Consider the following 27,813-nt stretch of genomic DNA (forward strand, 5'->3'; position numbering starts at 1 on the left):
TTTACAGAAGTGCCACCTGCCTTAAGGTTACGTAGCCAGTGAGGGAGTGGCAGGCCTGAGATCTTGTTCGCGACGGCAGAACCCCACAGGCATCCTCTTCCAGAACGCTGTTTGGCGGCGTCTGTCTGGCAGCTGATGGAAAAGTGCAGGGTAAGACCCAAGACAGGGCGTCCACTGCAGTGAACACAGCAAGCAGTGATGAGCATGAGCAAAGAGGTTACAGTCGGCACGGCGAAGAAAAGACTGCTTTTCCGGGATCTCGAAGGGCGTCGAAGAGAAGCTCGGGGCTTGGCGCCTTTCTGCATGCAGGGAGGACCACGTTTGTCGTCTGGAAGCAGAAAGGATGCCGGTAGCCCTGAGAGGAAAAGCTTTCCCCTGGTGTGTAGCTCGCCGGCGCACTGGACGCTGCGGACTGCGGACCCCGTCTGCAGGGTACCTGCCCAGGGGCGGCAGCACGCGGTAGCGCAGGCCAGCTCGGTCCCCGGCGCGCGCAGGCGCCGCAGAGCCAGAGGCGGGGCCTGGCCGGGAACTACAATTCCCAGGAGGCATCGCGCGGAGCACTGAGGTTTCCGGCCTAGCTCACTTCCGGCCATTGCCTGCTGACGCTCTCTTCCGGTCTTGGTGGCCCCGGAGAGGCCTGTGGGTTGTGCACGGTGAGCGCCGATCCGTGAGGGCGCGGGAGGAGCGCCTCCCGTGTCCGCACGGTGCCCGGCGGCGGAGGGGCTGCTCGGCCGCGGCGGGGACGGGAGGGGCGCGCGGGCGGGGGAACGTGTCTCCCTGGCGAGAGGGGGAGGGCTGAGCGGGCTGAGTCCCGGGGGGACCCACGGAAGGGATGTGGGGACCCAGAGAGGTGGGAGCTCGGGCAGGGGGCGTGGGGAGGACCCCGTGGGGCTGGGCGGAAGAGGCCTGTGCGAGGGACGGTCCCACCAGCCGGTGGCTCCCCGGCCCCCCGACGGGAAGAGGGCGGCAGGTGGGAGATCCCGGCGTGTGGGTGAGCCCTGCTGGCTGATGGGGAAGCGGCTGCTGCCTTGGTGAGATTGAAGGAGTTTTGCTAGACTTGGTAAGGGGGCGCCTCCGTGAAGATTGTGGTGCGCTTACATGCTTGGGTTGACTGCCTACTTGGCGTTTTTTCCCCGAAGATGAGGCTGCTGGCGTCCGTGGTGTTGGCCCTGTTTGCTGTCAGTCATGCAGAGGAAGGAGCCCGGCTGCTGGCCTCCAAGTCACTGCTGAACAGATATGCCGTGGAGGGGCGAGACCTGACCTTACAGTACAACATCTACAATGTCGGCTCGAGGTGAGGGGGCCCCGGGGCTGCAGGTTGGGCCCTTCTCCTTCCCAGCTGGGAAGGGAGACTTGTGGGGGCCAGCAGCCGCAGGTGTCAGGAGCCAGTGAACGCGCTCTAGGACCTACTTCACCTAAGCTGCTAGAAACCGTCTTCCACTTTTTGGAGTTGGGAGTTTCTGAGGGGTAAGAAGCAAGAATGAGGGTGAAAGGGGGAGAGGAGGAGGAGACCCCATCCTTCCTTACCTCGGGGCTTGCAGGTTTCAGCCTTCTTTCTTTCATTAACCTGTAAGCATGTGTATTGCCTTTCTTTAATATTACTCACTTTAATCCTCTCTTCCATGTGTGTCTTGCTCCTCTTCCCCTCTGTACGTACTACACACGTACACATAGATACTGGGGCAAGAGAGAAGGTGGGCCCATTCCTTCTTTGGCGCTGCTTAGCCAGAGAATCCAGCCCTTGACCTAGATTCCTCAGTGCAACAAACCCAGGTTACTGTGTGACTCGTATCTGTCTTTCGTAGTTCTGATTTTATAGGACAAGCAGGCAGATTTAATTGCTGATTACTTTTCTTTTTAAGATTTTGTTTTTATGGGGGCGCCTGGGTAGCGCAGTCGTTAAGCGTCTGCCTTCGGCTCAGGGCGTGATCCCGGCGTTCCGGGATCGAGTCCCACATCGGGCTCCTCCGTTGGGAGCCTGCTTCTTCCTCTCCCACTCCCCCTGCTTGTGTTCCCTCTCTCGCTGGCTGTCTCTCTGTCATATAAATAAATAAAATCTTAAAAAAAAAAAAAAAAAGATTTTGTTTTTATGTAATCTCCATCCAACGAGGGGCTCGAACTCAGAACCCCGAGGTCAAAAGTCCTGTGCTCCTCCGACTGAGCCCACCGGGCGCCCCCAGTTGAGCACTGTACGTCTGTATCCGTTACTTGCTAACCGCTTTTGTCCCTCCATTTTGCAGCGCTGCGTTAGACGTGGAGTTATCTGATGATTCCTTCCCTCCGGAGGACTTCGGCATTGTCTCCGGTATGCTCAACGTGAAATGGGACCGGATTGCCCCGTATCCTTGACACTGGGTGGTGAAGGCTGGTGTTGGGGAAGATACAGACACATTGCCAGCAAAGCAGCGAGGTCACTTCTTCACATAGTCTGGCTGCGTGTGGCCATTCTTCTGTGTCCTCTTCGGAAAGATGGGACAATAGAAAATTGAGCGTGATTGAGGGCAGGCCTAAGGAAGGAGGGTCGTCAAGTTCAGGTTATAAGGCGGTACAACATACTATGTGGGGAAGAGGTAGACTCCTAGGAGATGGTTTGTGGCTGAGAGGATAGTTAAGCTTTTAGAAGAAAGTCAGTTGGCTGCTAGCATGGAGCCCCCGGGCGGCCTCTTAAAGACTTTTCTCATTCAGTGCGTCTCCTACCGGCATCCGCCCGTCATTTCCCAAGTAGAATTAGATTAACTTTTCCCCCTGTGAATGAAAGTATTTAGATTTTCTGGTGAGGGTGTTTTCTTTTTGTTTTGTTTGTTTTTATTTTGTATTTTCGGTCTTCCTTCAGTTAGTCAGAGTTTCTGTGAGAATGATTTTTCATCCGTAATATGTGTTGCTTTGAAAGTTGACACCAGAAACCTGAGGACTGAGTACAGCGTGGCTGCGTATTGAGACCCCTTACACCTGGCTGGGATAGTATGCGCCGCGTCTCAGGCTTAGAAACAGTTCTGAGCTTATTGTGCCTGCAGAGGGTTGCAGGCATGAGGTCCCACGTGTGGGCCGCCCTTTCTGTGAACGGTGCGCCTGGTCCACACGTTGAAAGGGTGTTGCAGCTTCAGCTTCGTCTTCTTGCTTCCTTGACTGTCGGGCCAGCGCTAGCAACGTCTCGCACACCGTGGTCCTGCGCCCACTCAAGGCCGGCTATTTCAACTTCACCTCGGCAACCGTTACTTACCTGGCCCAGGAGGATGGGCCTGTCGTGGTAAGTTGCCCCAACGTTAGCTGGAGGGGCCTAGATCTGTTTGCCTTTGAAAACTTGCAGAAACGTTCTAAGGCAGCCTAAATTCTGAGGATGGTGAGAAGGACCAGAAGCTCCGCTGCTGTCCTTGGGAAGGAAGGAGGTTTCAGATCGTAAAGATCCAGCATGAAGCAGTTGAGGTGGTGGCAGAGTAGAACCGTAGCCTCCCTCCTATTCGTCCCTCTTGCTTTGCTTTCATCTGGGCCGTGACGTCTGCCACACAGTCTGTGGTCTCCCGTGCCGCTCTCACCCTTTTCTGTGGGCCTTCAGTGCATTCCCAGTCTCCACGTGTCTTTCCCTTGCTTGGACCGCTCCTGCCGCAGACGCCCTGGTGATGAAGCTGTTCTCTGCCTCCAGCTCTCCGGCACATTCTGCCCTCATGAGGCTGAGCCCCTGCCCACCCGCCCCACCCTCTGTCATTCTCATTCTTTCTCTGTTGGGAGTGACCCCTCTGCTCTCAGGGCCCAGCTTTGGACCACATGCCCTTGTTTCTGTCTTCTGCTTTTACACCCCACTGTTTTGTCCTGCTCACCCTTTCAGCAAGCCTTTGCTGACTGCAGAGAAGTTTCTAGAGCCCTGATGGCGTCCTTCACTCAAACATTTAACTGTGTGCTGTCTCAGTACCTCTTTTGCTTAGGTGTAGGTCTTTACCCACCCCCCTCCCAGTTTAATCATAAACTCCTTGAGGCCGGAGACTTTGTCTTAGATGTCTCTCTGGTTCTCATGTATGATAGAAAATCAGTAGTAAACAGTCCTTTGATCGATTGTGGAAAAGGTCAGCAGGCATTTATTGAGCCCCAGTAGTGAGCTAGGATCTAGGGAATACCAAGAAGATGGGGACACTGTCTGCAGCCGTGAGTTTAGGAAGGCCCCTGACAAGGCGTTACAAGTGGGCTGTGGGCTGTAGGCTGCACAGCGAGCGAGCCGTAGGGAAGACCCTCGGCACGTCAGCCGTAGGACTGAAGGAAAGCTAGGGTCCTCTGACATTCGTCGCACTGTGTGAATTGTTTTTACAAACCACATAGAACCATATTCTTGTAATCCTAATTAGGTTTTTCACATCTTGTGTCCTTTCGGCTTTCAGAACCAGCTTTAGAACTCTGGTTCTACCTGGTATTTGATAGGTTAAGAGACATAAAATCAAAGGCTCGGCTGCCACTTCAGAGCGAGGCTGTTGGCAGCGTCCTCCGGCTCCTGGCCTGCTCTCCGGGGCAGGAGCGCTGCGGGCTGCGGCCCCTTCTCTCCTGTGTGCATTTGGGTGGGGCTCCGTGCTTTTCCGAATACTCCTTAGGTCGCTGGAGCCTCCTGTCAGTGTGCGAGGTATGGAAGAGCATTTCCACTGGAGGAACAGGGAAGGTGTGGCCAAGGGCAGGTCCTTCCATCACACACCTCTCTTGCGGAGGGGCCGGGGGTGGGAGCCACTCTTCCAGAGCCTGAGGCGAAGGAAGAGGAAGGATTTGGTCTAACCTCAGCGGCACACCTGGCCTGCCTTGTGGAGAAGAAGCTCATCGTGCGTCATCTGGCTCCTGATAGACTCCTCTTTACGGCACACTGAGAGTCATGCGGCTCTCTCTAGTCCGGAAGCTTTCCCGCATCTTCTGGAAGCTCCCTTGTGCCTTCGGGAGCCGAGAATGTCGTACTTCGGGTTGGGTCGGTTGGGACTGCCCTTTCTCACATGAGGACTTGCATTTGCGCTAATGCCCTTCTTGTCTTCCTTTCAGATTGGCTTCACCAGCGCCCCTGGACAGGGAGGAATCCTGGCTCAGCGGGAGTTTGATAGGAGATTCTCCCCACATTTTGTAAGCTCCTCGGTGTCCTCTTCCTCTTCCCCTGGGATGAGAACACCCTTTGGCTGTGGGACCCCTTGGCCTCCTTAGAAGATTTGTTTAGTTTGTTGGTTCTCGTCACATCTGTTTTTTCAGGTCTGACACAGACCAACACCAAATGTCCTGATTTACCCATTAAGAGAGATTTTTGGCCATGAGATCACAATTGCCAGAACCAAAAACTCGCCCTTTTTCTCTGCGCAGCCTCGAGTTGCGTCCCGTTTTGGAGTCCTGGGTCTATTTTGAGGCTTAAAAGAGTATGTGCTTAGATTCAGAGAGTTGCGGAGCGCTGGGAAGATTGAGTGGGGACGCTGTGGCGGTCTAGTCTGGGAGAGGATTCTTTGAAGATTTGCCTAAAGTACTGAGGAGATTCAGTGTTTGTTCGGTGAATAATCATGAAGCTTCTAATTTGCTTTGGGAAGACAGGTGAACAAGACATACTGCCTTCCAATAACCATCTTAAGGGCTTGCAAAGGTCTCAGAACAGGTCAGCAGGGAGAAAAGCGTCATGACAGAGACCACAGGCAGGGTGTTGGGGGAGCATGCGGCAGGATCGCCTGACCTGGAGGGCTTTCAGGGGGAGGTGGCGTTCAACCAGTCAGAGGAGGTAAAGTAAGGGCAGGAGTCTTCTGTAGAGGGAGTAGGTCAGGGGGCAGAAAACAGCATGGCAAGTAGTTTTGCAAGGCTGGGGGGCAGAAAGGGAGGTAGAGGAATGGAAGAGGGGGCTGGAGGTGTGGGCAGGGCTGGGCCTGGGCATCACCTCCCTCCAAGATTGTCTGGAACAGAGAAGCTTCTCTCCCAGTCTGGGTCAGGTCAGGTGAGGCCTTGGGCTCCATAGCTCGGAAGGTAGGTTGGTCTGGAGAGACCCCTTCCTGTCAGGGACAGTCAGAGGAGCCTCTCTGCTGAGGTTCTGCTGAACGTTTGGGCTGCACTGCCCCCTCTTGTTGCCCGCCTCCTTCCCGGCTGTCCCATGCCCTCGTCCAGACTTGTAAGCGGGGCCTCTGTCGTCCTCCACAGCTGGACTGGGCAGCCTTCGGGGTCATGACGCTGCCCTCTATCGGCATCCCCCTGCTGCTGTGGTACTCCAGCAAGAGAAAGTACGACACTCCCAAGACCAAGAAGAACTGAGGGGTTCCTCGGCCCTCCCTGCCCAGGAGATCCAGGTGCTTTCCAGACTCCGGAGGGTCCTCGAGTGCGGTCTCTTGTCCCCTAGCCCCTGCCACCTTCTGGATCCTGCCTGCTCTCAGCCAGAGTGAAGCACTAGGCCTCGGCGTCTGAAAGCCTCCTCGTTCACTCCTGGAGCCATAAAAGCAGGAATGCCTCCAGCAACGAGCCTCGAGCCTCGAGGGCCCCCTGGTGCCCTCTGTGGTGCCGCAGTGTGAACTCTGAGGGGCTCAGGAGGGGCACTCGGGAGACTGCCGGACTCGACCCCCATCCGCGGCCCTCCCCTCTCGGAAGAGGCTGGAAGATCAGATGAAGGCTGAGGGACTCTCAGAGGCTACGCAGTCTCTGTTCTGGGTCAGGGGAGCGCTGACCAAATGGGGTTTTCTAATAAAAACAAATGCCACGCTGACTTGTCTGCCTTCCCGTCACCTGGTGAGCTCAGGCCCTGGGCGCCCCAGCTCCCGGGCAATGGGGCTGACTTCCCTTCCCTCCTTGCTGTAGGTGTTGTGGTCCTGTTTGCGCAGAGACGCCTGGCCCCGAGCGCCTTTGCTTCCATCCCTTACTTCCCTCTCTGCTCTCGCCACTCAGCTCATACCACCCTGACCCTTCCTTGCCTGTGAGCTCCTCTCCACAGCGAGAGGACGCAGGATGAGAGGAAAGAAGGTCCTCATGCCCTGTGAGACCTCCTGGTCTGATTTATTCACTGACCTTGAAAAAGCTACCTCCTGATGCCTGGTTCTAGCCCTTTCTTTGTTTAAGAACTAGCTTTTTTTTCTTTTAAATTATTTAAGTAATCTCTACACCCAAGGTGGGGCTCGAACTCATGACCCTGAGATCAAGAGTTGCATGCTCCAGTGACGGAGCCCGCCAGGCGCCCCAAGAACTAGGCTTTTCTTAACTCGAATTCATTTTAATTCCTGAGCACCTGTAACCCCCGAGCTGTGCCCTCGTTACGGCCTATGGAAAGGCCGTGGTTCTCTCTGCAGCGGCGGGGAAAAGCGCTGTGCACTGACTCGATCCAAGCCAGGAATGCCGTGGTCCGAGAACAGCCTCCCAGGCAGGAGGGAAACCCAACAAACACCCGCTTTGTTCCTGCCACCAAGTTGCCCAGTTTAGATGCTGTTGGGGGTTGCAGGGAGGGGGGGAGACTGCCCAACCGGTTTAACCTTTCCTGGGCCCAGCGCACGGAGCCCGGGCCCCTAAAGGATGAAAAGGACTTGGAGACAACGGGAGGCTCCCAATGGAGTAGCCCTCCACCAGCTCGCCTCCCTCCTGGGGGGGCTGCGACTTGGACACCCCAGGACCGGCCAGGTCAGAGGGCGAGGACGATATGTTTGCTCTTGTTCGTTGTGTTTTGGGGGAGACCTGGGACTTGGCTCAGGAGAGTGGGGGAAAGCAATAGTCAGACACTTGGGGTTGAGAACAAGGGCAGGGTGGGAGCAGGGGGCTGGTTGGCTCGGCAGCATGCTCCCTAGGACTGGAATGCTAGTCTTTGGAGAACAGTGAGGAGTTCACCTGTAATGGGAGGGGTTGTGGTTTAGAGGACCAGATAGAAGACCGGGTATTGTTCCTAACTCTGGAAGGTGCCACGGGAGACTTCTCCCTAGCCTGAACTCAAGGAAGGACTCCTATCCCAACAGCTGGGGCTGTCTTCTCGGAGAACTTCCCATCCTGGCCCTCAGGATGGAGAAGGAGGCTGGGGGACGCAGGTCTGACACATAACCAGAGAAGCATTGTGGTGGCAGTTCATGTCACAGGCCCTTGAACAAAGGCCAGAGCCAGACCCTTCATCTGGAGAGTCAGGTACCCTGGAGTCAGGGTGGAATGTGAGCCTAAGAGCTCATGAAACCTATGGACAGACAGCGGGATAGCTGGCCGTAGGACCAGAGCCCTCTGAGCTTCTCGAGGAAGAAATCTAATGCGAGAGGGCCTGCAGACAGCACTTGCCACCCTCACGGAGACCACCCTGGACAGGTGTGACCTGCAGGCAGTACAGATAGGGACCCAGCCGTCACCGTGTTCCAGGACCACCCCCTCCCCCCCCAAACCAGCCCTGTATCGTCCAGCTGGCACCGGCTCACCCACACACCCAGCCCTGGTGCCGGGAGGAGCCAGGGGTCCAGATCTCCACCCAGTTCACGAACTAGGCCCTGGGACTCTGGCTGCAGAGATCCTGTGAGGACAGGTCGAGGAATTCCCAAGAAGCTGACAGGATGGGAAGGGGCAAGGCCTAATCCCCTGGGACTTACCCTGTGACAGCCAGGAAAGCCTGCCCTGCCCACCTCGGAGCCTGTGTCATCTGGATGCAGGTTGTTGAAGGAGAGGGTCCCCAAGGACCCCACGCCGAAAAATGAGGCCAGGTCCCCTGTGTTCTTGGGAAGCGAGGAACAGCCCCTGTGGCTCCTGTGGTTTGGGGCCCAGCCAGCAGGAAAGGGCACAGTTCCCACGTGTGGCAGCGGCTGTCCTGTCACCTAGAGGAAGAACTTTGGAGCTGGCTCCACCGAATGGGTCATGTAATTAGTCCTCTGGTTTCCCGGCTCAGGAGAGACTCAAGGAGCAGGGCTTGTCCAGTCCCGTGGCGATCGGCAGCTGGCATGTCTCCTGCAAGCGCTGTGGGCCCAGTGTTCCTGTCCCACTGCGTGCACACATGTCACCCTGGGTCCCCACTGTACCGACCAGGAGACAGGCTGCCAGGGAGCTCTGAGGCCCCGGCCCAGGGAGCCGGCAGAGCCAGCCACGGTCCTCGACGGCAGCGTGCCCTTGGCCACCAGGACATACGGGCCCGAGAGGAGGAGGACTGGGAAGGCTGTTAGGTCAGGACGTCCTCTGCCCCAAGAAGCTGTGATGGGGAAGAGGTGAGGGAGCCGCAGCCCAAAGGGAGGGGGCAGGAGCCCTCCTCCAGGCTCCCCACGGCTGTGGCCATAATCGCCCCTCCCCCTAAGCTGCCTCTTAAAGAGACCAACAGCAGTTTTGCAGCCCAAATCAAGAGAGGGCAAAGGTCCTCCCTGGTCCCAGGAGGACCCTGCTGTCAAGTAGGTTTCCAGCTGTGGGCCTTCTCTGGGATGCTTTCTTTCTCCCCTCCTCAGCATTCCCTGTCCCGCTGGAGGGAGGGGGAAGGTGCCCACAGTCTCCAGGTGACCCCAGCTTGGCCCCCTCTACCTGTTTCCATGTGGGCCTGAGTCCAGGGGCTGCCCTTTGTTCAGGGAGTGCTGAGTTCAGGAGGCCCAGGGATCCTCGGACCTGCCACGGCACCCGGCACCCGAGGGGTTAAAGGCCTGGGCACAGCACGGCTGGGGTGTTTGAAGTAGGGCGGGGAAGGGAAGGGCTGTAGCAGTTGAAGAGGCAGCTGGTCTGGATTGGCAGGAGTGCCCCCTGTCTCCTATGCAAACTTCTGGACCATGAGCAGTGACCCGAAAAGGACCAACAGAGGTGCCCCCACTGAGGTGCTAGACTGGGTTCTTAGAGGGGCTCCCTGAAGCGGGACTCTTCCCTGGGACTCTTCCCTGTATTGAAGCCGGCAGCCGAGAGCAGGAGCAGGGCCCCAGCTTTGGGGTATCTCCCAGGCCCGGTGAGTTTCCCTCTTCCCTTTCCCTGGGTCCTCACCCCATGAGTGGGGATCCCCCTGGGAGCAGAGCCCCTCCCGAACCCCTCAACACCCAGGAAGCAACGATGTGTAGCTTCTCCACCAGCCTCCTGCATTCAGCTCCCGTTTTCAATCAGATAATGTTGTGTGTTTGGGGGGGTGCAAGTGTGCAAATAGGGGCTCTCGAGTGCGGCCAACACTTCACACTTACTACTTGCGTGACAAGTGATGCCAAACCCTCTGTGTATGTTCTTAACCCTGACGACTTTATGGGGTTGACATGCTGGGATCCCTGCATTAAAGATGGGGTTTGGAGCAGTTGAATACGGCCAGACAACTGAGAAGTACATGGTGGTGCCGGGGGTGCACACGCCAAGTCCATCTGACACCAAAGTCCATCACGGTGTTGTCTGGTCTCTTTTTCTTACCCGGGAGGTATGGGAGCCAGGATGGTTCTGACAGTTTGAAGCCTCAAGATCCTCATTCATCCGGGGTCCCCTTCCTCTAGGGCCTAACACGGTTCCCTGTATCCTTGGGCATCCATTGTGAGATTTCAGGGGCTACCAACTCACACCTGAGAGCTAGGGACTCCCAGACTCCAGGTCACCCCACCTGTCCACCTCCCACTGTGGCTGTCCCCTGAGATCTGATGGGTTAATTCCCTGGGACACAGTGGCCAAAGTCTTCTCAGGTGTGTCCTTCTGAACCTCAGACCCTCTCTTGCCCCACCCTTCTGGCACAACACCCGGAACTCATGCCAAGGAACAAATGGGCCAGAGGTGGAAGAGGACTGGTGGGCCCTGCCCCAGGCTCTCCAGTCAGAGGAGCCCCTGGTAGGATGAGTTCACAGGCCCAGTGGGAAGGAAGAGGGCGGCTCCTGGCTTTAGTTTGCAAACCAATTAAACAAAAAAAGTGGTCACCCTTGGAAGCCTGGATTTCGTGAGCCTGGCATATCCTATCCGAGAGGAGGGGGTGATTTAGGGCGTGTGTTTGAGACAGATGCCTGACTGCCGTCCTAAGCAGAGGGAGGTGTGCTTACCTTACAGGGCTGGAGACGCCTGGCTCTCCGGCTTGGGACTTCCGGAATTAAGTAGTAACAATAAAATCAATAACTCTGCCCCGTGGGTCCTATAAGCGGGTGGGTGCCTCTCAGAAGTCAACCTGGGGGGCATCTGGGGGCTCAGTCAGTTAAGTAAGTGTCTGCCGTCAGCTCGGGTCATGATCTTGGTGTCCTGGGACTGACCCCCCCCTCCACTGATGTGCTTTCTCTCTCTCAAATAAATAAAATCTTCAGAAATTAAAAAAAAACATTTTTTTTTAAAGAAGTCAGCCTAGAAGCTGATGTGGGCAGTAGATGGCCCCTGCTGTGCCTGCCCCTGTCCCCCTGAGGGATGGGGCCGGCACTGGAGCACAGACCCTGCTGGGTTCGCCTCTCCGGCCTGAGCTGCTGAAGGAAGGCGACGCTCTGCAGACACCCTTGGCCTTTTGACTGTGGGAACCAGGACACTACTCTCTGGCAGTTGGCAGGACAGCGTAACGAAATCTCATGGGCCTCTCACTAAGAGACAGAGTCTGGGCAGGCGGGGGGGGCATTCGGGACCTGTCACAGAACGGGGTGTCTGGGGAGCAGGGTGGGAAGTAGCTGTGGTTACTGGGGCGTCCTTGATCGGAGGCTCGGGGAACCCCAGCTCTGGCCCCGTCTGAGGACACCACTGGACACATGCTTTACTACACAGTGCAGAAGAAGGGAGCAAGTCAAAGGGTTTTCCATGACCCTGTCCCCCCAGGGCTGGGAGAAGCCAGTAGACCAGGACGTCTGGCTCTCCCTTCCTTCCCATTCTTTATTATCTGGTTCTTTTGGGGGTCTTGCTCATGATTGCCCCCCTTGGGAGACTTAGGACCGCAGGGCCAGACGCAGGAAGCCCCAGGCGGTGAAAGGGCCCACCAGCCTTGCCCACAGCCCACTCCACCTAGCGGGGCGGATTCCAGCAGCGGTTCCTACCCCAGTGCTCGCTGAGCCCCGCCTGCCCCCCAACCCCACTCAGATTTCTAAGATAACGGAGGAGGGAGTAGAAAGGACACATTTGATTTCTCTGGGACCCCCCATCTAATGGCTTCCTTTCTTTGGCTGGGTTGGTGAAGGGGCAGACATGGGGGGCAGTGAATAACAGTGTCCCGGATCTCTTTCAAAGCTGGGCGCGTGCCCCCTTGGGGAGCGCGGGCCCCTTGGGGAGCGTGTGTCCTGGGTGAGGAAGGAGCTCTGGCTCTGCCAAGCGGACACCTGCTCCTCCCCACAGCCCGGTGACCTTGACAGGGTTACTTTCCCTCTCTGCGCTGCCTGTTTCTTCAGGTGGAAAATGGGGGTGAGAATGCACTTCCAGAGCCGGCTGGGAAGATCCCACAAGATAATGGGGGCGCTGGGTGTGGGCTGGCTCCTCCCCCGCGGGCTCCGGGTGCCCTTTAGGAGATGGGCTTGGGGACTTCGACGCCCCTGCCCCCAGGCCCGCGGCCCAATGCCTGCTTGGTGCGCGCTGAGCCTCAACACTCCCTTCGGTCTCTTTCTCGTCCTTCCTGATTTGGAGACCCACTTGCTCTAAATCAGGAGTCGAGTCTGCAAACTTTTTCTGGAAAGACCCAGATAATAAATATTTTAGGCTTTGGGGGCCAGATGGTGTGTGTCACAGCCACAACTTTGCTGCCGTAATGCGGGCCCAGCCGCAGACCATGCGTACGTGAATGAGCGCGGCTGTGTTCAGAATAACCTTTATTTAGGAACACTGAAATTTGAATTTCATGGAATTTTTATATGTCACAAAGTGGTGTTTTTTGGATTTTCCCCCAGCCATTTAAAAAAGACATCAGGACGGATTTGGCCCACGGTTCTAGAGTCCGCCGGCCGCCTCCAGTGACCAGAGCACCCCCACCCTCCCTCTCGTTCTGGACGCTGGCTGCACCCCCCCTTTCCATCGCAGGTCGTTCGTGGCCGTGAGTCCCCATCACGGCTGTGTGACCGCGGCCCGTGATTTCCTCATACTGTCCTTTGTCTGAGAGAGAGGTGTGGGAGGCCGTCCTCTGATTCCTGCTTTTGTCCCCCAGGCCTTCCAGTCCCCAGCTCCCCGTTTCTCCATGTCTGGCCTCCTCTGTGCCTCTAAGTAAAAACGACAAGGCCGGCACTTTTGAAGACCTATCCCGCCGAGCACACAGTCAGTCACATCGAGTCTGTCAACAGCCTGGCAGGGTCAGTACAGTTCCCATTTTACAGATGGTTCTGAAGCTCCAAAGTGCTCAAAGTCCCCAGGGTCACGTGGCTCACGGACGCGGTGGAGCGAGCAAGCCCGATGAGTTTCGGCGCCACTCCAGCTCCCTGAGATTATGGTCTCAGGCTTTTTTTTTTTTTTTTTTAAGATGCTATTTATTTATTTGAGAGAGAGAGAGCATGAGCAGGGAGAGCGGCAGGCAGAGGGAGAGGGAGAAGGAGGCTTCCCGCTGAGCAGGGAGCCCAGTGTGGGGCTCGATCCCGGGACCCCAGGCCCATGACCTGAGCCGAAGGCAGACGCTTCACTGACTGAGCCCCCCAGGCATCCCGGTCTCAGACTTTTGAACAACGGAGGCCCCTGTCTCTGTTAAAGTACTGTGTGCTCCCGCCCCAGCACCCTGGCGTGCCCAACGAACCACTGACGGGCAGCGCGGGCGGTGGGCGGCCCCCGCTAGGACCAGGGGCAGGAGACGCTGGTGGTGCGTGCTGGGGGGGAAACCGTTCGATCCAGACAGAAGAAGATAAAGTGACTTCCTGGAGCCCCTTCCTGCTTTCCTCCCATGCCTTCGTCTGGAGCATCTGACCCCAGACCTATTTCAGAATCTCCCATCTCTGCTCCGTGGAAGCAGTGATGTGACATGATGGGATCTCATGTGGGGGCTACCTAAAGCCATAGGGTGAGAGCCAGCCCTGGCCGCTGCCCCGCACCGTTTCTGAGCTCAGGAGGCTGGGGGAGATGGGAGTGGCCTGGCAGGAGCTGGTGGAGGAGAGGGGAGGACGCAACCATGGGGCTGGCTTGCGTTTCTGAACGTGGAGGAGGAATGTCTCTGGGAGGGTTGAGGTGGCCTTGCTACACCTCATCTCTTTGAAGGACAGAATAGAAATTATTGACATTGCGGCCATGGGTGGAGTTGAGAGAACAGAACAAATGGAGAGAAATGGAATGAAGATATGAGGGAGAAGGAGCCGCACGGGTTCCATTTGCACAGAGGGCGGAGGCCAGGAATGAACACGCAGGTGCTTGGAAAAGGTGGGTCTCCCAGAAGAGGGCACATTCCAGTTGGTCTGAGCTGGAGGAAGAAGGGCATGATTTCAGGACCAGAGCTCTCTGTTCACCAGGCCAGGGCAGCAAGTACCCTCTCCAGCAGGTGGCATCCCAGGGATGGAGGGGAGAAAAGGCTTCCCACCAAATTCAACCCCATGGACCTCTCTGGGGCAGGAATACCAGGTGGAAGCTAGGGCTGGAACTCCAGCCCTCCGCCTCTGGGGAGAGGTCTCCATCCCATCTCCAGCCCCTGCTCCCCTGCTCCCAGTGAGCAGCCCACGTCCTCCTCTTGTCTGCACCCCCAGCCTCTCACAATACTTTTTGCACATTTCCCCCTCCTGCCTCCGAATATCAGCTCTGGAGACCCCTGGATGGCGGGCTGAGGATCCGGCCCTTGGACTGTGTCCCGCTGCCTGTGGAGCTGCCCAGCTCATTTCTAGCCAGCACACCAGACGGCACTAGGCCACATTTGCAGACACACACAGAGAGAGGACCTGTCCGGCGGCTGGCTGAGGGGCCTCTATATGGCTCCCGGACGTGAGGAGCATGGACGGGTTTCCCAGGTCTCTCCTTGTCTGTCCCCGGAGCCGTTGGCAGGGCGCAGGTGCACCTGCAGTGGCCCGAGCGCTCACCCCCTTCCTTCCGTGTGGCGGCTGGGGACGGCACAAGTGCCTGTCTGCGGTGCTGGCTGGAGCGAAGGCTGGGGACATGTTGAGTGACAGTGGGAAAAGTAGCTTGAAGGAGCAACTTTCCAACAGCGGGATTTCCAGCGTGCACGCAGGAGAGTAAGATGACCCCTGGAAGGCTCGGCGCCCTCGCAGAAAGCCTGGGAGTGGGGGGAGGACTCTGACTCACTGCTTCCAGGTCCTCCCGGACCCCCCCAGCAGCTCAGCAGCTGGGGGAGCCCTGGGAGACTCCTTCTAGCAGAAGGCCTACAGGGACAGGGCTCGGAGTGAGCAGCACAGAGGCCGGCAGGGAAGGAGAGGGTATCTGGTACTTCATTCTGGAGTGGGGCTTCTCATTTTCAACGTTAAGAGCTCCTGAGGGTTCTTAACTCCAAGACACACTGAGGCAGGCCCCAAAGGCTGCCGGGAGTGCTGGGCAGCGAGAACAGTGCCCATGTGGGGGAGGGAAGAGATTTCAGCGCGGCGGCTGACGGTGCCCTTCTCTCTGCTTCTGGAGAGGACTTTTGGCTCTGTTCCTTCCCATATGACCAGCCGTGGAAGGAAGAAACCAGAATCCTCTCTCAGGAACTTCCCTCCCTCCCCAGCTCCGCCAGGTCCTCACCACTCACTCCTCCAGACCCTCAGGGGCGGCCACTTCCTTCCCTTGCCTTTTACTGAGTTTTCCAACTGGCTACACACTCGTTCCTTCGGCAGCACACAGCCGTCTGTGGCACTTGGCACTCCGGCCACTTAGTCATTTGGGATTTGGGCTTTTGTCTCTGCACGTGTGTGCACATACACACACACACACACACACGCACACGCACGCACACACACACATGCACGCACATACACGTACACGCACGCACACACACAGACAGACTGAATCCCTTGAGGACAGGAGCGGCATCTATCCCCGTTTGCGTGGCTGGGTTTTCTGCCGCGCCGGTGCTCAGGACGTGGAAGAATGAGGAGTGGATGAGGATGTCCTCGTGCCCTGGAAAGAACACTAGGCTGGGAGTCGGGGGCCAGCCACATTCCAGTTTCGCACCTCTGGGAAGGGAGGGCTGGCTGTGACACTCCCCAGTTCCAGGTTCCAGGATTCTAGAACTCCTCTCACCCACTCTGTCTTCTTGGCTCAGACTGGCCTGTGTGTGCCTCCCATGAACGGAGACGTCCCGGAGGTGTTCCTCGCAGGTGGAGACGTGGTGCCCCAAGGCCACACTCGCCGCTGCCTGTCTGCAGTCGAGTCCAGAGAGCAGCTGGAGGAAGAGGAGGAGGAGGAGGCGGCGGCGGGAAAAACGGACGAGGGAGATGGCTTCCATGCTGTACCTCTCCGAAGGTCGGGGGCTTTCCGTGCCCATGGCCACAACCACAACCCATTCAAAAGACACAGTTGGGGGCCAGGCAGAGAGCTGCAAGATCCACTAAGCAGGTAACCCCCAGGGGACCCCCTGCCCCCCCTTCCTTCAGGTCCTAGACCCAGGAGAAAGGGGTGGGCAGGGATGCCAGATGAGGGCACCTGAGCCCTGCCCCCCCCCCCCGGAGAGTCTGAACCCTGCCTTTCTCGGGCTTTTGGGGAGGGTGACGCTGCTTTTCAAAGTGTGCCCCCTCCCGGCTCCTCTCCAGCTAGTCCCGGAGGCAGGTGGGGGAGGCTGTGGAGGGGAAGGTATGGAGCTGGGGCCACGTTGCCTCCACTTCCCACTCGGGGTTTCACTGACCCATAAAGCGTGTCAGAACTGGAAGAGACTCAGGGATCACGGGGCCCAAACTCCTCACTTTACAGCTGAGGAAACTGAGCCCAGAGAACTTTCGGAGGTTTCTTGAGAAGTGTCCCCAGGGTGGGGCATTGCTGGTTCCAGGCTGATGCAGACCCAGCAAGTTTTAGACATCACAGTACAGCCCTGCAAGGGGGGAAGAGGTCTGTCTGTGTCTGCTTGGCAGAAGACAGGGACCAGCTCTCCTCTTCTGGAAAACCCCTGACCACTTCCCCAAAGATAGCGGAAGTCAGAAAGAGAAGGTCTGGGGGTCAACATGGAGAGCTCAGTGTGAGTGGTCATGGACACTGCTCTGGCTGTGGTCCAGTGAAGGGCACCGACCCTCTGCTCTTTCCGTGGTTCCCACGGGCAGGTTCCCTTAGCTCAGGTGAGTAGACCACATTCTAGCTCCTGGGCACAGCTGGCTGAGCTGGGGGAAGGGAAAGGACCCTGTGCCGTGTCCCCGAACTGACATGGGTGGCACTCAGCTGGGAGACCTTGCCCACAAGGCTCAAGGAACCTTCCCGAGAGCAGCCAGTCAAAGGCAGAGATGCCCTGGGTCCCCCTCGTGTGGGGCCAGCTGTATCTCAGGGTCTTCGAGGGGTCACCTTTCACCATCAGGCACTAATTCTGCCCCTGGAAGTCCTGGGCTGAGTAGGGGCAAAGGTTGGAATCAGAAATCAGGCAAGGAGTGAGACTCCAGCTTGCCGGTGGCCTCTCCCGAGCGCCCGCGTCCTTCCTGAGGACAGTACTGTCCCGCGGCCAGCAGGGGCCACCCTTGCCTGCAGCTTTGCCCAAGCACAACCCAAAGGCCGGCAGTGTGGGTCTGGGCTGCATCTATGCGGACAGGAAGGGCCGGGCTGGGCGGTGTTCCTCCCCGGTGCCCGTCACCAGCCACGAGGTACCGAGGGCAGTGGTGGCAATGTGTGTTTCAGAAGCGAACTGCAGGCATCGGGATGCGCGGGCGCTCGGGAGGGCCCCTTGCTGCAGAGCCAAGAGGAACTGGACGCCTTTCTGGAACGGCAGCGCCAAGGTGGACAGCACTCGCGCGTGGTATGGACAAGATTCCCCATGGAGGCCGCGCCTTCTCCCCCCCTCCTGCCCCCTGCCTGTCCAGCCAGCGCTCTGTGCCTCTTCTGTCCTGCCAGCTGCTGGCTCTGTCCGTGCCCAGGCCTCGCTCCGACTGCATCTGACTGAGGCTGTGTCTGCTGTGTGTGCGCCTCTGTCCGCCTCCCCGGGGCTGCACGCCCTGGCCCCCACTCCTGGGGTCCCGCCCCTGCCTCTTCTCTACGACTCTCTGTTCCCACCTTTCTGTGTCTGAGCTCTGCGCCAATGTGGGCATCTCTGTTCCTCTCATGAAAAGGCCCCTGTTCCCCTAATTGTGATAAGCACTACTTTCCATGGACCCCACATTCCTCAGCTTTGGAGGCGAACTTGTAATGTGTGGGGTGAAACTAGGCATCTGGTCCCCTGAACGACAGTAGACCTCTAACAAGAGAATCATAGAATCATCCAATGAGAAACGGTGTAGAGTCTGCCCAGCCTTCTAGCTTAAGGGAACATATCTGGGGGATCTCAAGCCGGGACCTAGGGACCCCTGAGGACACACAAGACCTTGAGGGGCACCCTTGGGTCGGGTTGGCTAGCTCAGCCCGACAGCTAAGGCTGTTTCCCCTCCAGCCCCTCCCCTAGCCAGCCAGGGGCCCCAACGCCAGTCTCCTTGGTCCAGCCTGTGGCTTGGGGGAGAGGGTGAGGGAAATGGGCTGCTGCAGACAGTGGCTGGACCCATCGCATCCCAATAGTGCCCCCTCCCGCCAACATCTCTGCTGCCCGGCCCCCCCACAGGCCCCCCACGCCCCAGGCCAGTCTGGTGCTGCAGAAAGCACAGGATGGGAAGTCAGACCTACTCCCAGATCCTTCACTTACCACCTGAAGGATCTATTTCATCTCTCCACAAATCAGGATAATAAAAACTATCTTTTAAAGTTGTGGTTATTTCAAAAAGAAAAAAAGAAGTTCAAGTGCCCAGTAGAGATGCTGGCGCTCAGGCTGAGCGCCTGGACTCTCGGATCCTCTCCCCTGCTCGCCCCCAGCCCCCAGCACCGTGGGCTTCTCACCTCTCCCGCTCCCTGCTGTGGGGTGCTGTCTCCTTTCCGGCCTTCCTGCTCTGCTTCCTCTCCTCTCTCCTTCTCATCTTTAAGCACTCCCTTAAATTTCTCCCTGTCTACATCTTGGCGTTTTGTTTCTTCCTCCAGAGCAAGTACGTACAAACGCCACCGAGGTCCGCAGACCAAACCTTGAGGCTCGTGAGGCCGGCCCTCAGCCTGCAGACCCAGGGCCTGGGAGCCCAGTGCAGCTCCAGACCGTATTCTGTGCGGCCAGCCCAGAGCTGACACTCTAAGACGCAGGTGTCCGGGGCAGCTGGCCGGCTCAGTCGGTAGAGCATGTGACTCTTAATCTCTGGGTTGTGAGTTCCAGCGCCACCCTGGGTGTAGAGATTACTTCAAAAAAAAGAAAAAAAAAAAAAAAAGATTCCGGTGTCTTTTTTTTTCTTCTTCTACTTCTTCTTAAATAGACACCACACCCAACGTGGGGCTCAAACCCACAACCCCAAGATCAAGTCCCACACTCCACTGACTGACACGGCCAGGCAGCCCTCCCCTTCATCTTTTAAGTATGACGTTTGAAATCGAATGCCCAATAAATCAGCCACCCCTCTCAAGCCCTAGTACACCACCAATGCCTGGGCGCTCCTTGCCTTGCCTTTCTCTCCTCTGCTGCTCCCTCGCCTCCCCATCCCCAGAAATAATCACTATCTTGAATTTTCTTTATCACCCATCTACATTTTTTATAGTTTTAACACAAATATATATGTATTACCTAATAATATATTATTTTGTTTTGCTGAATTTAAAAACAATGGTGTTACATTGTACAAAATTGTCTATAACCTGCATTTTTATTCAACATTGTGTCTAATTTTTATCTGTGTGCTGCAGGTGGTTAGAGTTTATTCATTTTCACTCCACTGTACCCTTGAACCTTCCGATAATGTCAACTCTGCTATCATGAACACTGTCACTATGAGCCCCCTTTTATCTGTCTTCTGACACACATTTGTGAGTGCTTCCCCAGGGCATACACCTTGGAGTGGAGCTGTTGGTTGACAGTGTACACCTCAAACTTACAAGATCGCAGCAGACTGTTTCCACCCCCATCAGAAGTATAGGAGAATTCCTGTTGATCCAAATTTTTTTCCAATGTTTGGAGCCATCAGACTTCTTAATGTTGCCAATCTAGTGGTTATAAATCTCATTGCAGTATTAATTTGACCATATTACACACAAAATTGAGTGTCTCCTCCTATGTACATAGGTCATTTGTGTTTCCTCTTCCATGAATTTCCTCTTTGTGTCTTTTGCCCATGTCTATCCTTTGTTTTTATATATGTTGCAATTATCTTTTCACCAAATGGGGAAAAGTGGTTTGTCTTTTCCTTCTCATGTGGTGACTTTACATAAACAGAATTTCCTGATTTTTATTATGTATTTATTTATATTTAAAGATTTTAAAGTAATCTCTACACCCAATGTGGGGCTTGAACTCACAACCCGTCGATCAAGAATCACATGCTCCACGAACTGGGTCAGCCAAGCACCCCTGAATGTCTTAATTTTTAAAAAATAAGCATTTATTGAAGTATAACGTATGCAAAACATGCATTAAAACATGTTTGAGATTTTAATTGGAGTTGCAATGAATCTAGAGAGTAATTTAGGAAAAGTTGACATCAGTACGATGTTGCTTCTTCCTATCAATGAAGATGGTATACTTTTGTAATATTTTTTTCTGTACAGATCTTGTGGATATAGGTTTATTCTTAGGTATATTATACTTCTCTTGTCAAGTTTTAAATTTTAATCATTCTGGTGGATATCTTAGAGATATCTCATTTTGGTTTTAATTTGCATATCCCTGTTGAAAAAATCTGTTGGGCAACTCTGTTTCTTTCTTTCTTTCTTTCTTTCTTTCTTTCTTTCTTTCTTTCTTTCTTTCGAGAGCACACAGTGGGGGAGGGGTAGAGGGCTAGGGAGAGAGAGAGAATCCCAAGCACGCTACAGTCCCAGCACTGAACCTGACGTGGGGATTGACCGTGAGATCACAACCTGAGCTGAAATCAAGAGTCAGATGCTTAACAGACTGAACCACCCAGGCACCCCATTTATCCATATTCTTACTGGCCATGTACATATCTTCCTTTGTGAAATATCTGTTCAAGCCTTTGTCCACTTTTTAAAAGATTTTATTTTTATTTTTTGAAAGATTTTATTTGTTTATTTGACAGAGAGAGCACAAGCAGGGGGAGCACCAGGAAGAGGGAGAAGCAGACTCTCCACTGAGCAGGGAGTCCGACTCGACTCGGGGCTCCATCCCAGGACCCTGGGATCATGACCTGAGCCTAAGGCAGACACTTCACCACCTGAGCCACCCAGACGCCCTGTATAATGTGGTCTTACACTCACTTATCTTGCTAAGCTCTCTCTCATTTTTTATTATAATAATTTTTTTAAAAGATTTTATTTATTTGAGAGAGAGAGAGACAGACAGAGCTTGAGCAGTGGGGGAGGAGGCAGAGGGAGAGGGAGAAGCAGACTCCCCGATGAGCAGGGAACCCAGTGCTGGGCTTGATCCCAGGACCCCGGGATCATGGCCTGAGCCAAAGGCAGACGCTTCACCGAATGAGCCACCCTGGCATCCCAGCTTTAAGGTTTCTTGAGGCTCAGGCTCAAAAATCATATAATGCCACTTCAGCCGCATTCTATTCATCTAGTGGAGTCACAGGCCAGCCCAGAAGCAAGGAGTGGATAGAGGCCTCCTAAAGAGGCAGCTGCAAACAATTTGTAGACATTGAAAATCTACTTCACTTTGCTAATATTTTGTTTGGGATTTTTGTACTTAGGTTGATAAGAGAGATTGGCCCCAAATCTTCCTTTGTCACACTGCCTGTGTGCAGTTTAAGAGTCAAGGTTATAATCACATTATAGTAAGAGTTGGAGAGTTTTCATTTCTGTTCTTTGGAAGAGTTGCATAAGATTTCAGTGCTCTATTCCTTGAGAGATCTGTGCCTCGCATATAAAACGTTTTTGGCCTGGTGCATTTTGTTTTGTTTATAGAAAGATTAACTACCAATTCCATTTCTTTGATAGGACCATTCATACTTTCTATTTCTTCTAGATGCAGTTTTGTCAAGTTATATAGATATAGATACACACACACACATTTTTGTAAGGAATTTTGTTTGCATTTTCAAAATTTGCTATCATCAGGATGCCTGGGTGGCTCAGTTGATGAAGTGTCTGCTTCAGCTCAGGTCATGATCCCAGAGTCCCAGGATCAAGTCCTGCCTCCTTCAGCGGGGAGTCTGCTTCTCCCTCTGACCCTCCCCTTTCCCATGCTTTCTCTCTCTCACTCTTTCTCTCTCAAATACATAAATAAAATCTTTTTAAAAATTGCTATCATCACGTTGTAGGGCAGTCTTCCCCTGCCTTTCCAATCACTGGGTCTGCCCCACATTCTTCCTCAATTTGTGTCTTCCCTCTGTCTGCCAATCTTACTGGAGGTTTGTCTACAACGTATGGCTTTATTGATCCTGTTTTATGTTTACTACTCCACTGATTTTGCCTTTTTAAATTTTTATTTCTTAAAGTAACCACTCTGCCCAATGTGGGGCTCAAACTCACCACCCTGAGATCATGAGTCACATCCTCTACCAAATGAGTCAGCCAGGTGCCCTGATTTCTGCTTTTATCCTTATTATATACCTCCTTCTGTTTTCCTTGAGCTTGTTCTGTTCTTTTTCTAACCTTTTAAAGTTGGCATAGTTCATTAATTTTCAGCTTTTAAAATTTTTCAATATAAGCATTTTAAGGTTATAAATTACCCCTGAAAAACCACTTTGGCCATGTCCCACGAGTTTTGTTTTGTAGTTCTATGGTATTTTCATTCTTGTTGTTATAAAATATATATATTTTTAAAGATTTTATTTTTCAGTACTCTCTGCACCCAACGTGGGACTCCGAGATCATGATCTGAGCTGAAGGCAGACGCTTAACTGACTGAACCACCCAGACGCCCCTAATTTTGCTTATTTTAAACCTTATATGAATGTAATCATACAGGACATACATTTTTTGTGTCCCGATTCTTTCCCTCACTATTATGTCTGTGAGATTCACCCATATTGTCAGATGGGCTGTGGCGAGTTCATTTTTATTGTTGATTAGTATTTTGATTGTAAATATATCACAGGTTCCTTATCCAGTCCATTGGGAAGGGATTTCTGGCTGGTTTCCTGTGATCACTGTGATATTGATGACTTGAAATGGGTTAAAATTTGCCTTATGACCTGATATGTGGCCAGTTTTTGTAATGCTTCACGTAGGCTTGAGAAAAATATTTATTTCCTACTGGTTGGGTTTGTGGTCCATGAATATTCCTGCTCCTTTTTGTCTTAACCCCAAGCTGTCTCATTCGTGTCCTTTCATTTTTATTACCTGCCTGGCCTCTACAGTTTGAGTTTGTCATGTCTGGAAATCCTTTGGGATACATTTTTTTCTAAGATATTGTCTACATTGGGCCTCAACTGTGGCAGATCGCTGAAGGCTAACTAGCAGGAATAATTTGCGGATGGTTTCGGGTGGAACGCTGCAGAGGGTGGGAGGCCCGAGGGCTTGAAGGTAGACCCTCTGCAGGGAAGTGGGAGCATGGGGAGTGGGAGCGGGAGAGGGATGAAGCCTGACGTCGTGTGAGGATTCTTGACATGATTCTAGGGTCAGAGTTGCTGCCATCCGTCTGCTGGCCCTTTGGACCACTCAGCCCCTGGCATGCTTTCCAAGTCCGTATCCATGAGTGGCATCAATTGGCTCTTGGGCTGCTCTGATCCAGCTGGTGAGTGGGGGTGGGGAGCAAGACAGCGAGGGCCCCTTCCCCTGTCTGTCTCGCCACCACTCCTCAGAGCCAGCTGTTTAGAGCCCGGATGTCCTGAGTTCTGTGTAACCACACACCCTTTGGAAACACCAAAATGACTTTATTCAAATGAGAGATCTGAATTCAGGACTTAGGCATTCTGAGATCTCCTTCCAATGAAGGAGGACATAGGACAGATTGCGGCTCCCCAGCTCCCCCTGTCCCCGGAGATGGAGGACAGCTGCTTGTAATGTACTTTGTCCTCAAGATGAGGCGCTGGGAGCTCCAGCGAAACCTCTGCTCTCTCCATTCAGCAGAAACAGGACTGAGCCGTCCCTGGCCCTTCCCCGCAGAGCCCTCCTGCTCTGCTCCCTGGCCCCTAAGCTCTTCAGCTCTGCTCCACTCAGCCCCCAGCCCCCTCCCCCTCCCGCCTCCCTCCCTTTCCCCCCTCCCTCCGACTCCCCCCTCCTCCAGGCTGGCACTCAGGAAAGGCTACATAAGCCCCCCCCCTCCACAGCTTGGGGACCTGATCTGGGTGGAGGGGGTGGGGGAGGCCACCTTGGGTGTCTCTGTCTGGCTTGAGCTGGACACTTCCCATCTCCTTTTGTGTTGGCAGGGAATTTACGCCAGTCCTCTGCCACTGACCTCAGCCAAAGGTGAGTTGGGGAGACCCAGAGCCCTTCAAAGGCCTTGCTGGAAAAGGCGCAATGTGGCTGGACCATGGATTTTGTAACTCTAAGGGTCTCTGCTTCCTGAAATGTTGCTTCCCTTAACATTTTGTTAAATATATTTATTTATTTATTTATTTATTTATTTATTTAGAGCAGATGCGCATGAGCGGTGGGGAGGGGGAGAGGGAGAGAAAGAATCTCAAGTAGACTCTGCACCGAGCATGGAGCCTGATGCTGGGCATGATCTTGCGACCCCGAGACCATGACCTGAGCCAAAATCAAGAGCGGGACACTTAACCACTGAGCCACCCAGGCGCCCCTCCCCTTAACATTTCTGATCAAAGGCCTCCAAATGTCCTTCTCCCTGAGCGTCACAAGAATTCACCCTCTTCTCATTTGTTGGCCGGGTCAGGCTTAGAAAGTTCCCAGGAGCCCCATTGGATAGTAAAGCAATTAGGGAAAGAAAAGTTGTATCCAGACGCCAGGCGGTCAGATGAATAAGACAACGGGAGCTGCTTGCTGTTGTCGCTGACACAAAGGTTGAGTGGGCCGGTCAGCTGTTGGACGGTCTTAGGGAGAGACAGTGGCCAAGGACCCCATGGACAGCTTTGGAGGCTCAGATAATTGACCAATGGGGAGTGGCTTTAAGGAGAGCCGGTGGGGGGAGGGGGGTTGCCGGCCTAGCTGGGGAACCGAGGTGGAGTCTGGGAGATTTTGTAGCCAGGGGAACATCAGCGCACAAAATCAGCACCTGTGTATTTGGCTCCCTCAGCGGAAGCCTGGTTAGAGCAGCTCGGCCCTCCCAGGCAGGGCAGCCGGATGCGCTGGCCATGGCCCTTTAAGATGCCAAGCTCTGATTTGTGGTCCTGAAAATCTCTAGCTGACACATCCTTCTGGCTCTGGGTTTGGGATTAGCTCATGGGATGGGGCTGATGAAATCCCAGGAAATCCACTCCTTATTGGCTGTAGGCCCAAAGGCCCTTTCCAAACAGTGCAGAGGGTCGTGCACAGGCTCTTGTGTTTTGAGGCGAACATGGCCTTGTGGACAGCCCTCACCCCATATCTGTCAGTGGGAAGCAGCACAAGAGGAGACCCTGCCTGAGTTCGGTAGGAAGGGGGGAGGAGCCTGGAGTTCTCCTCTCAGATAGAGGGGCCTGTCCACATCCGGGAGGTGGGGGTGGGCTGAGGCGTCCCGCTCCAGGCTGTCCTCAGACCTCCTTTCTCCCCTCCTGGCCAAGGCACCTGCATCTCTCTGGGAACACCTTGCTTCTCTCCCCCAGCCCCGTCTGCACTCTTCACCTTCTCTCTTTCCCCCCGCAGCTGTGGCCAGCTGGAAGGGGGCTCAGGAGGCTGGGCAGGCTCCCCCCTGCAGCGCACCCTCAGCTTCCTCCTGGGCATGACCGGAAAGGCCAAGGTAGGCGGCGGTGGGGAAGCCGGAGGCCTGGCGCCCCTGCCCTCCCTGCTTCCCTTCCTCCTTGCCCCCCATCCGCTCCCCTCCCCAGCTTCCCGGGGAGACAGACACTCAGGGCAGTGGTTCGTGCTCGCGGGGACACTTGCTGGCTCTCCCAGACTCCCTTCCTGTATCCCAGGGCGTCAGCTTTGCTCCGCTCTCCCCATGCCTCCCGCTCAGCAGCCGGCTTCAGCTGGGGCAGCTGGAAGAGGGAAAGGCGGAGGCTCCAGAAGCCAAAGGGCAGTGCAGCCCTCCCAGAAGCCTCCCGTAGCGACAGAGGTGGGCCGCGAAGATGAACGGTTGCATGTAACCATGATAATCATTGCAGCAACACTTTTTACTTCTTCGGAGGGTATGAGGGTTTGCAAAGTGCTTTTAGACTTATAATTGTATGGTGGATGTGGCAGCTGAAGGAGTTGAAATTAGACCGCGGGCAGAGTGGAAGCCTGACGAGGGTAGGGTTATGGAAGCACACGCACACCCATGCGTGTGGGGCCGTGCCCAGTTCTGACCCCAGGAAGGTGAAGGTACTCTGCTCTCTCCCTTATTACCGACCCCGGGCTCTGTGAACCCGGGAGCTCTGCCTGCTGCTTGAATGCATTTCCACTTTCTTCCTTTACTGGCAGAATGAGCCACCCCCTTTTCCTCTCAAGGCCTCCCCAAGTATGCAAGTACTTTCCTGCCTGGGGAGGCATCTGAACTCTGAGAGAAGACCCCGAGGAAACACCCTGTTCAGCCCCAAGAGCCATGGGATTCTCACCCAGGAAGGTTCTGGGCTCTCCTCTCTGCCAGCCTTGGAGCCAGGACTCCTCTCTCTCTCTCTCTCTCTCTCTCTCTCTCTCTCTCTCTCTCTCGTTAGCACCTGCTTTCACCACAGGCCACACTGGGGCGTTTGAGGCACAGGACCACGCATCTGAGAAGAGGAGGAGCCGCTGGGGTCGGGGGTGAAGGGCTGTGGGGCAGGCAGGGAGCTGAGCTCTCTAGGGAACAAGCCAATGGAGAGACCTGGGGTCTGAGGCCAGCCTCCCCGGGAGCTGGCCCAGCTCAGGTTCCGTGCGCTGGTGGAACCACCCTGTCTTCCTGCTGTGCGAATTGGCCCGGGAAGTGAGTACTGCCCAGTGGCCTGCGTTTGCCCACCCTTGGCCCAGGTTGGGGGAGGGGTAAAATCACCAGGTGAAGGGCAATGTGGGCAGCACCGGCCCGGCAGGCAGCAGGAAGGAGCCAGAGTGAGTCAGGACCTTGCCGTACTTGCTCTTCCTCGTCAGGGCCTCTGGTCCATTCATCTTCCACCCTCACGAATGCGGGTGGCTGCCTCCCTAGGCCGCCTCTGCCCCTCCCCCCCACTCAGGACTGCCCCGAAGCAGGTAAACATCAGGGGGGTGGGGCTGGAGAGAAGTCCAGCAGAGAGAGAGGAAGTGGCTTATTCCTTCCTATTTGACTAGAGTCATCGTGGTGGACAAAACACTTCTCCAGAGGTCATCTCATTTCATTCTTATAACACTCTGACAAAGATAAGTACTCTAATCTCCATTTTGTAGACAAGATAGCTTGGCGGTCCCACAGTTAGTAAGAGGCGGAGCTGTGTTGCAGACCCAGACCTTTGACTCCACACGCCTCTGTCAGCAAACCTCACGTAACCCGCTTTTCCCCTCTCTTCCCTTCTTCCTCCATCTTCGGATCGATGGCCCCTGGAGTCAGTCGTGCCTCAGTCTTTCCTGTCCCGGAATATGCAGGGGTCCAAAGCCACAAAAAGAACACACACACTCGTGGGCACCGTAGTTCTTGGGCCGGGGTCTCCCTGGGACTCTAACTGTCCATCTACTGGCCCACACTCTGACACATTCCTGCCTGGCACGGCCTCCCCACCCGTGAGGTGTGCAGAACACATTTGTCAACTTAAATGAGCTATTTTATTTTATTTTAAAATAAACAAAGGGGGACAGAGGGGGAGAGCAGAGGAGAGGGAGAGAGGGTCTCGAGCAGACTCTGCCCTGAGTGTGGAGCCGAACACAAGATTCCAGGCAGGGCTTGATCCCACCACGGTGAGATAATGACCCCAGACGAAACCCAAGATTCAGAGGCTCTGCCGACTAAGCCACTGGCGTGCCCCTTAAGATATTATTTGTAGGTAATCTCTACACCCAGTG

The 27,813-nt window shown here is 54.9% G+C and overlaps 2 protein-coding genes across 5 annotated transcripts in view; both read left to right on the top strand.

Moving 5' to 3' along the window:
* The first annotated feature begins 584 nt into the window (after positions 1-584).
* SSR2 (signal sequence receptor subunit 2) lies at positions 585-6,682 on the top strand. The gene is made up of 6 exons (XM_026485165.4): positions 585-653; positions 1,140-1,294; positions 2,241-2,339; positions 3,139-3,247; positions 5,005-5,082; positions 6,127-6,682. The coding sequence occupies exons 2-6, from the start codon at positions 1,140-1,142 to the stop codon at positions 6,235-6,237; spliced, it is 552 nt and encodes a 183-aa protein (XP_026340950.1). The 5' UTR covers positions 585-653; the 3' UTR covers positions 6,238-6,682.
* Positions 6,683-9,602: 2,920 nt separating this feature from the next.
* The window catches only part of ARHGEF2 (Rho/Rac guanine nucleotide exchange factor 2), a 42,481-nt gene continuing 24,270 nt past the window's right edge, over positions 9,603-27,813 (top strand). Inside the window, exons 1-6 of one of the 4 annotated variants that reach the window (XM_026485166.4) lie at positions 9,603-9,841; positions 15,965-16,257; positions 17,515-17,632; positions 23,410-23,527; positions 24,162-24,201; positions 25,537-25,630. In XM_026485166.4, the coding sequence (XP_026340951.1) occupies positions 15,986-16,257; positions 17,515-17,632; positions 23,410-23,527; positions 24,162-24,201; positions 25,537-25,630 (642 nt within the window). In that variant the 5' untranslated portion in view covers positions 9,603-9,841; positions 15,965-15,985. Of the gene's footprint in view, positions 9,842-15,964; positions 16,258-17,514; positions 17,633-23,409; positions 23,528-24,161; positions 24,202-25,171; positions 25,324-25,536; positions 25,631-27,813 lie in introns of those variants that run through there. The other 3 variants (XM_026485167.4, XM_026485168.4, XM_026485172.4) reach the window with 3 other exon arrangements.

Source organism: Ursus arctos, unplaced genomic scaffold, assembly GCF_023065955.2.
Source record: "Ursus arctos isolate Adak ecotype North America unplaced genomic scaffold, UrsArc2.0 scaffold_2, whole genome shotgun sequence".
Taxonomy (NCBI): domain Eukaryota; kingdom Metazoa; phylum Chordata; class Mammalia; order Carnivora; family Ursidae; genus Ursus; species Ursus arctos.

Excerpts from the sequence above, each read along its gene's own strand:
- SSR2 (XM_026485165.4), top strand. The coding sequence starts at position 1,140 with ATGAGGCTGCTGGCGTCCGTGGTGTTGGCCCTGTTTGCTGTCAGTCAT. Across the intron at positions 1,295-2,240 it reads ATCTACAATGTCGGCTCGAG|CGCTGCGTTAGACGTGGAGT; the intron begins GTGAGGGGGCCC and ends TCCATTTTGCAG. Across the intron at positions 5,083-6,126 it reads GGAGATTCTCCCCACATTTT|CTGGACTGGGCAGCCTTCGG; the intron begins GTAAGCTCCTCG and ends CGTCCTCCACAG.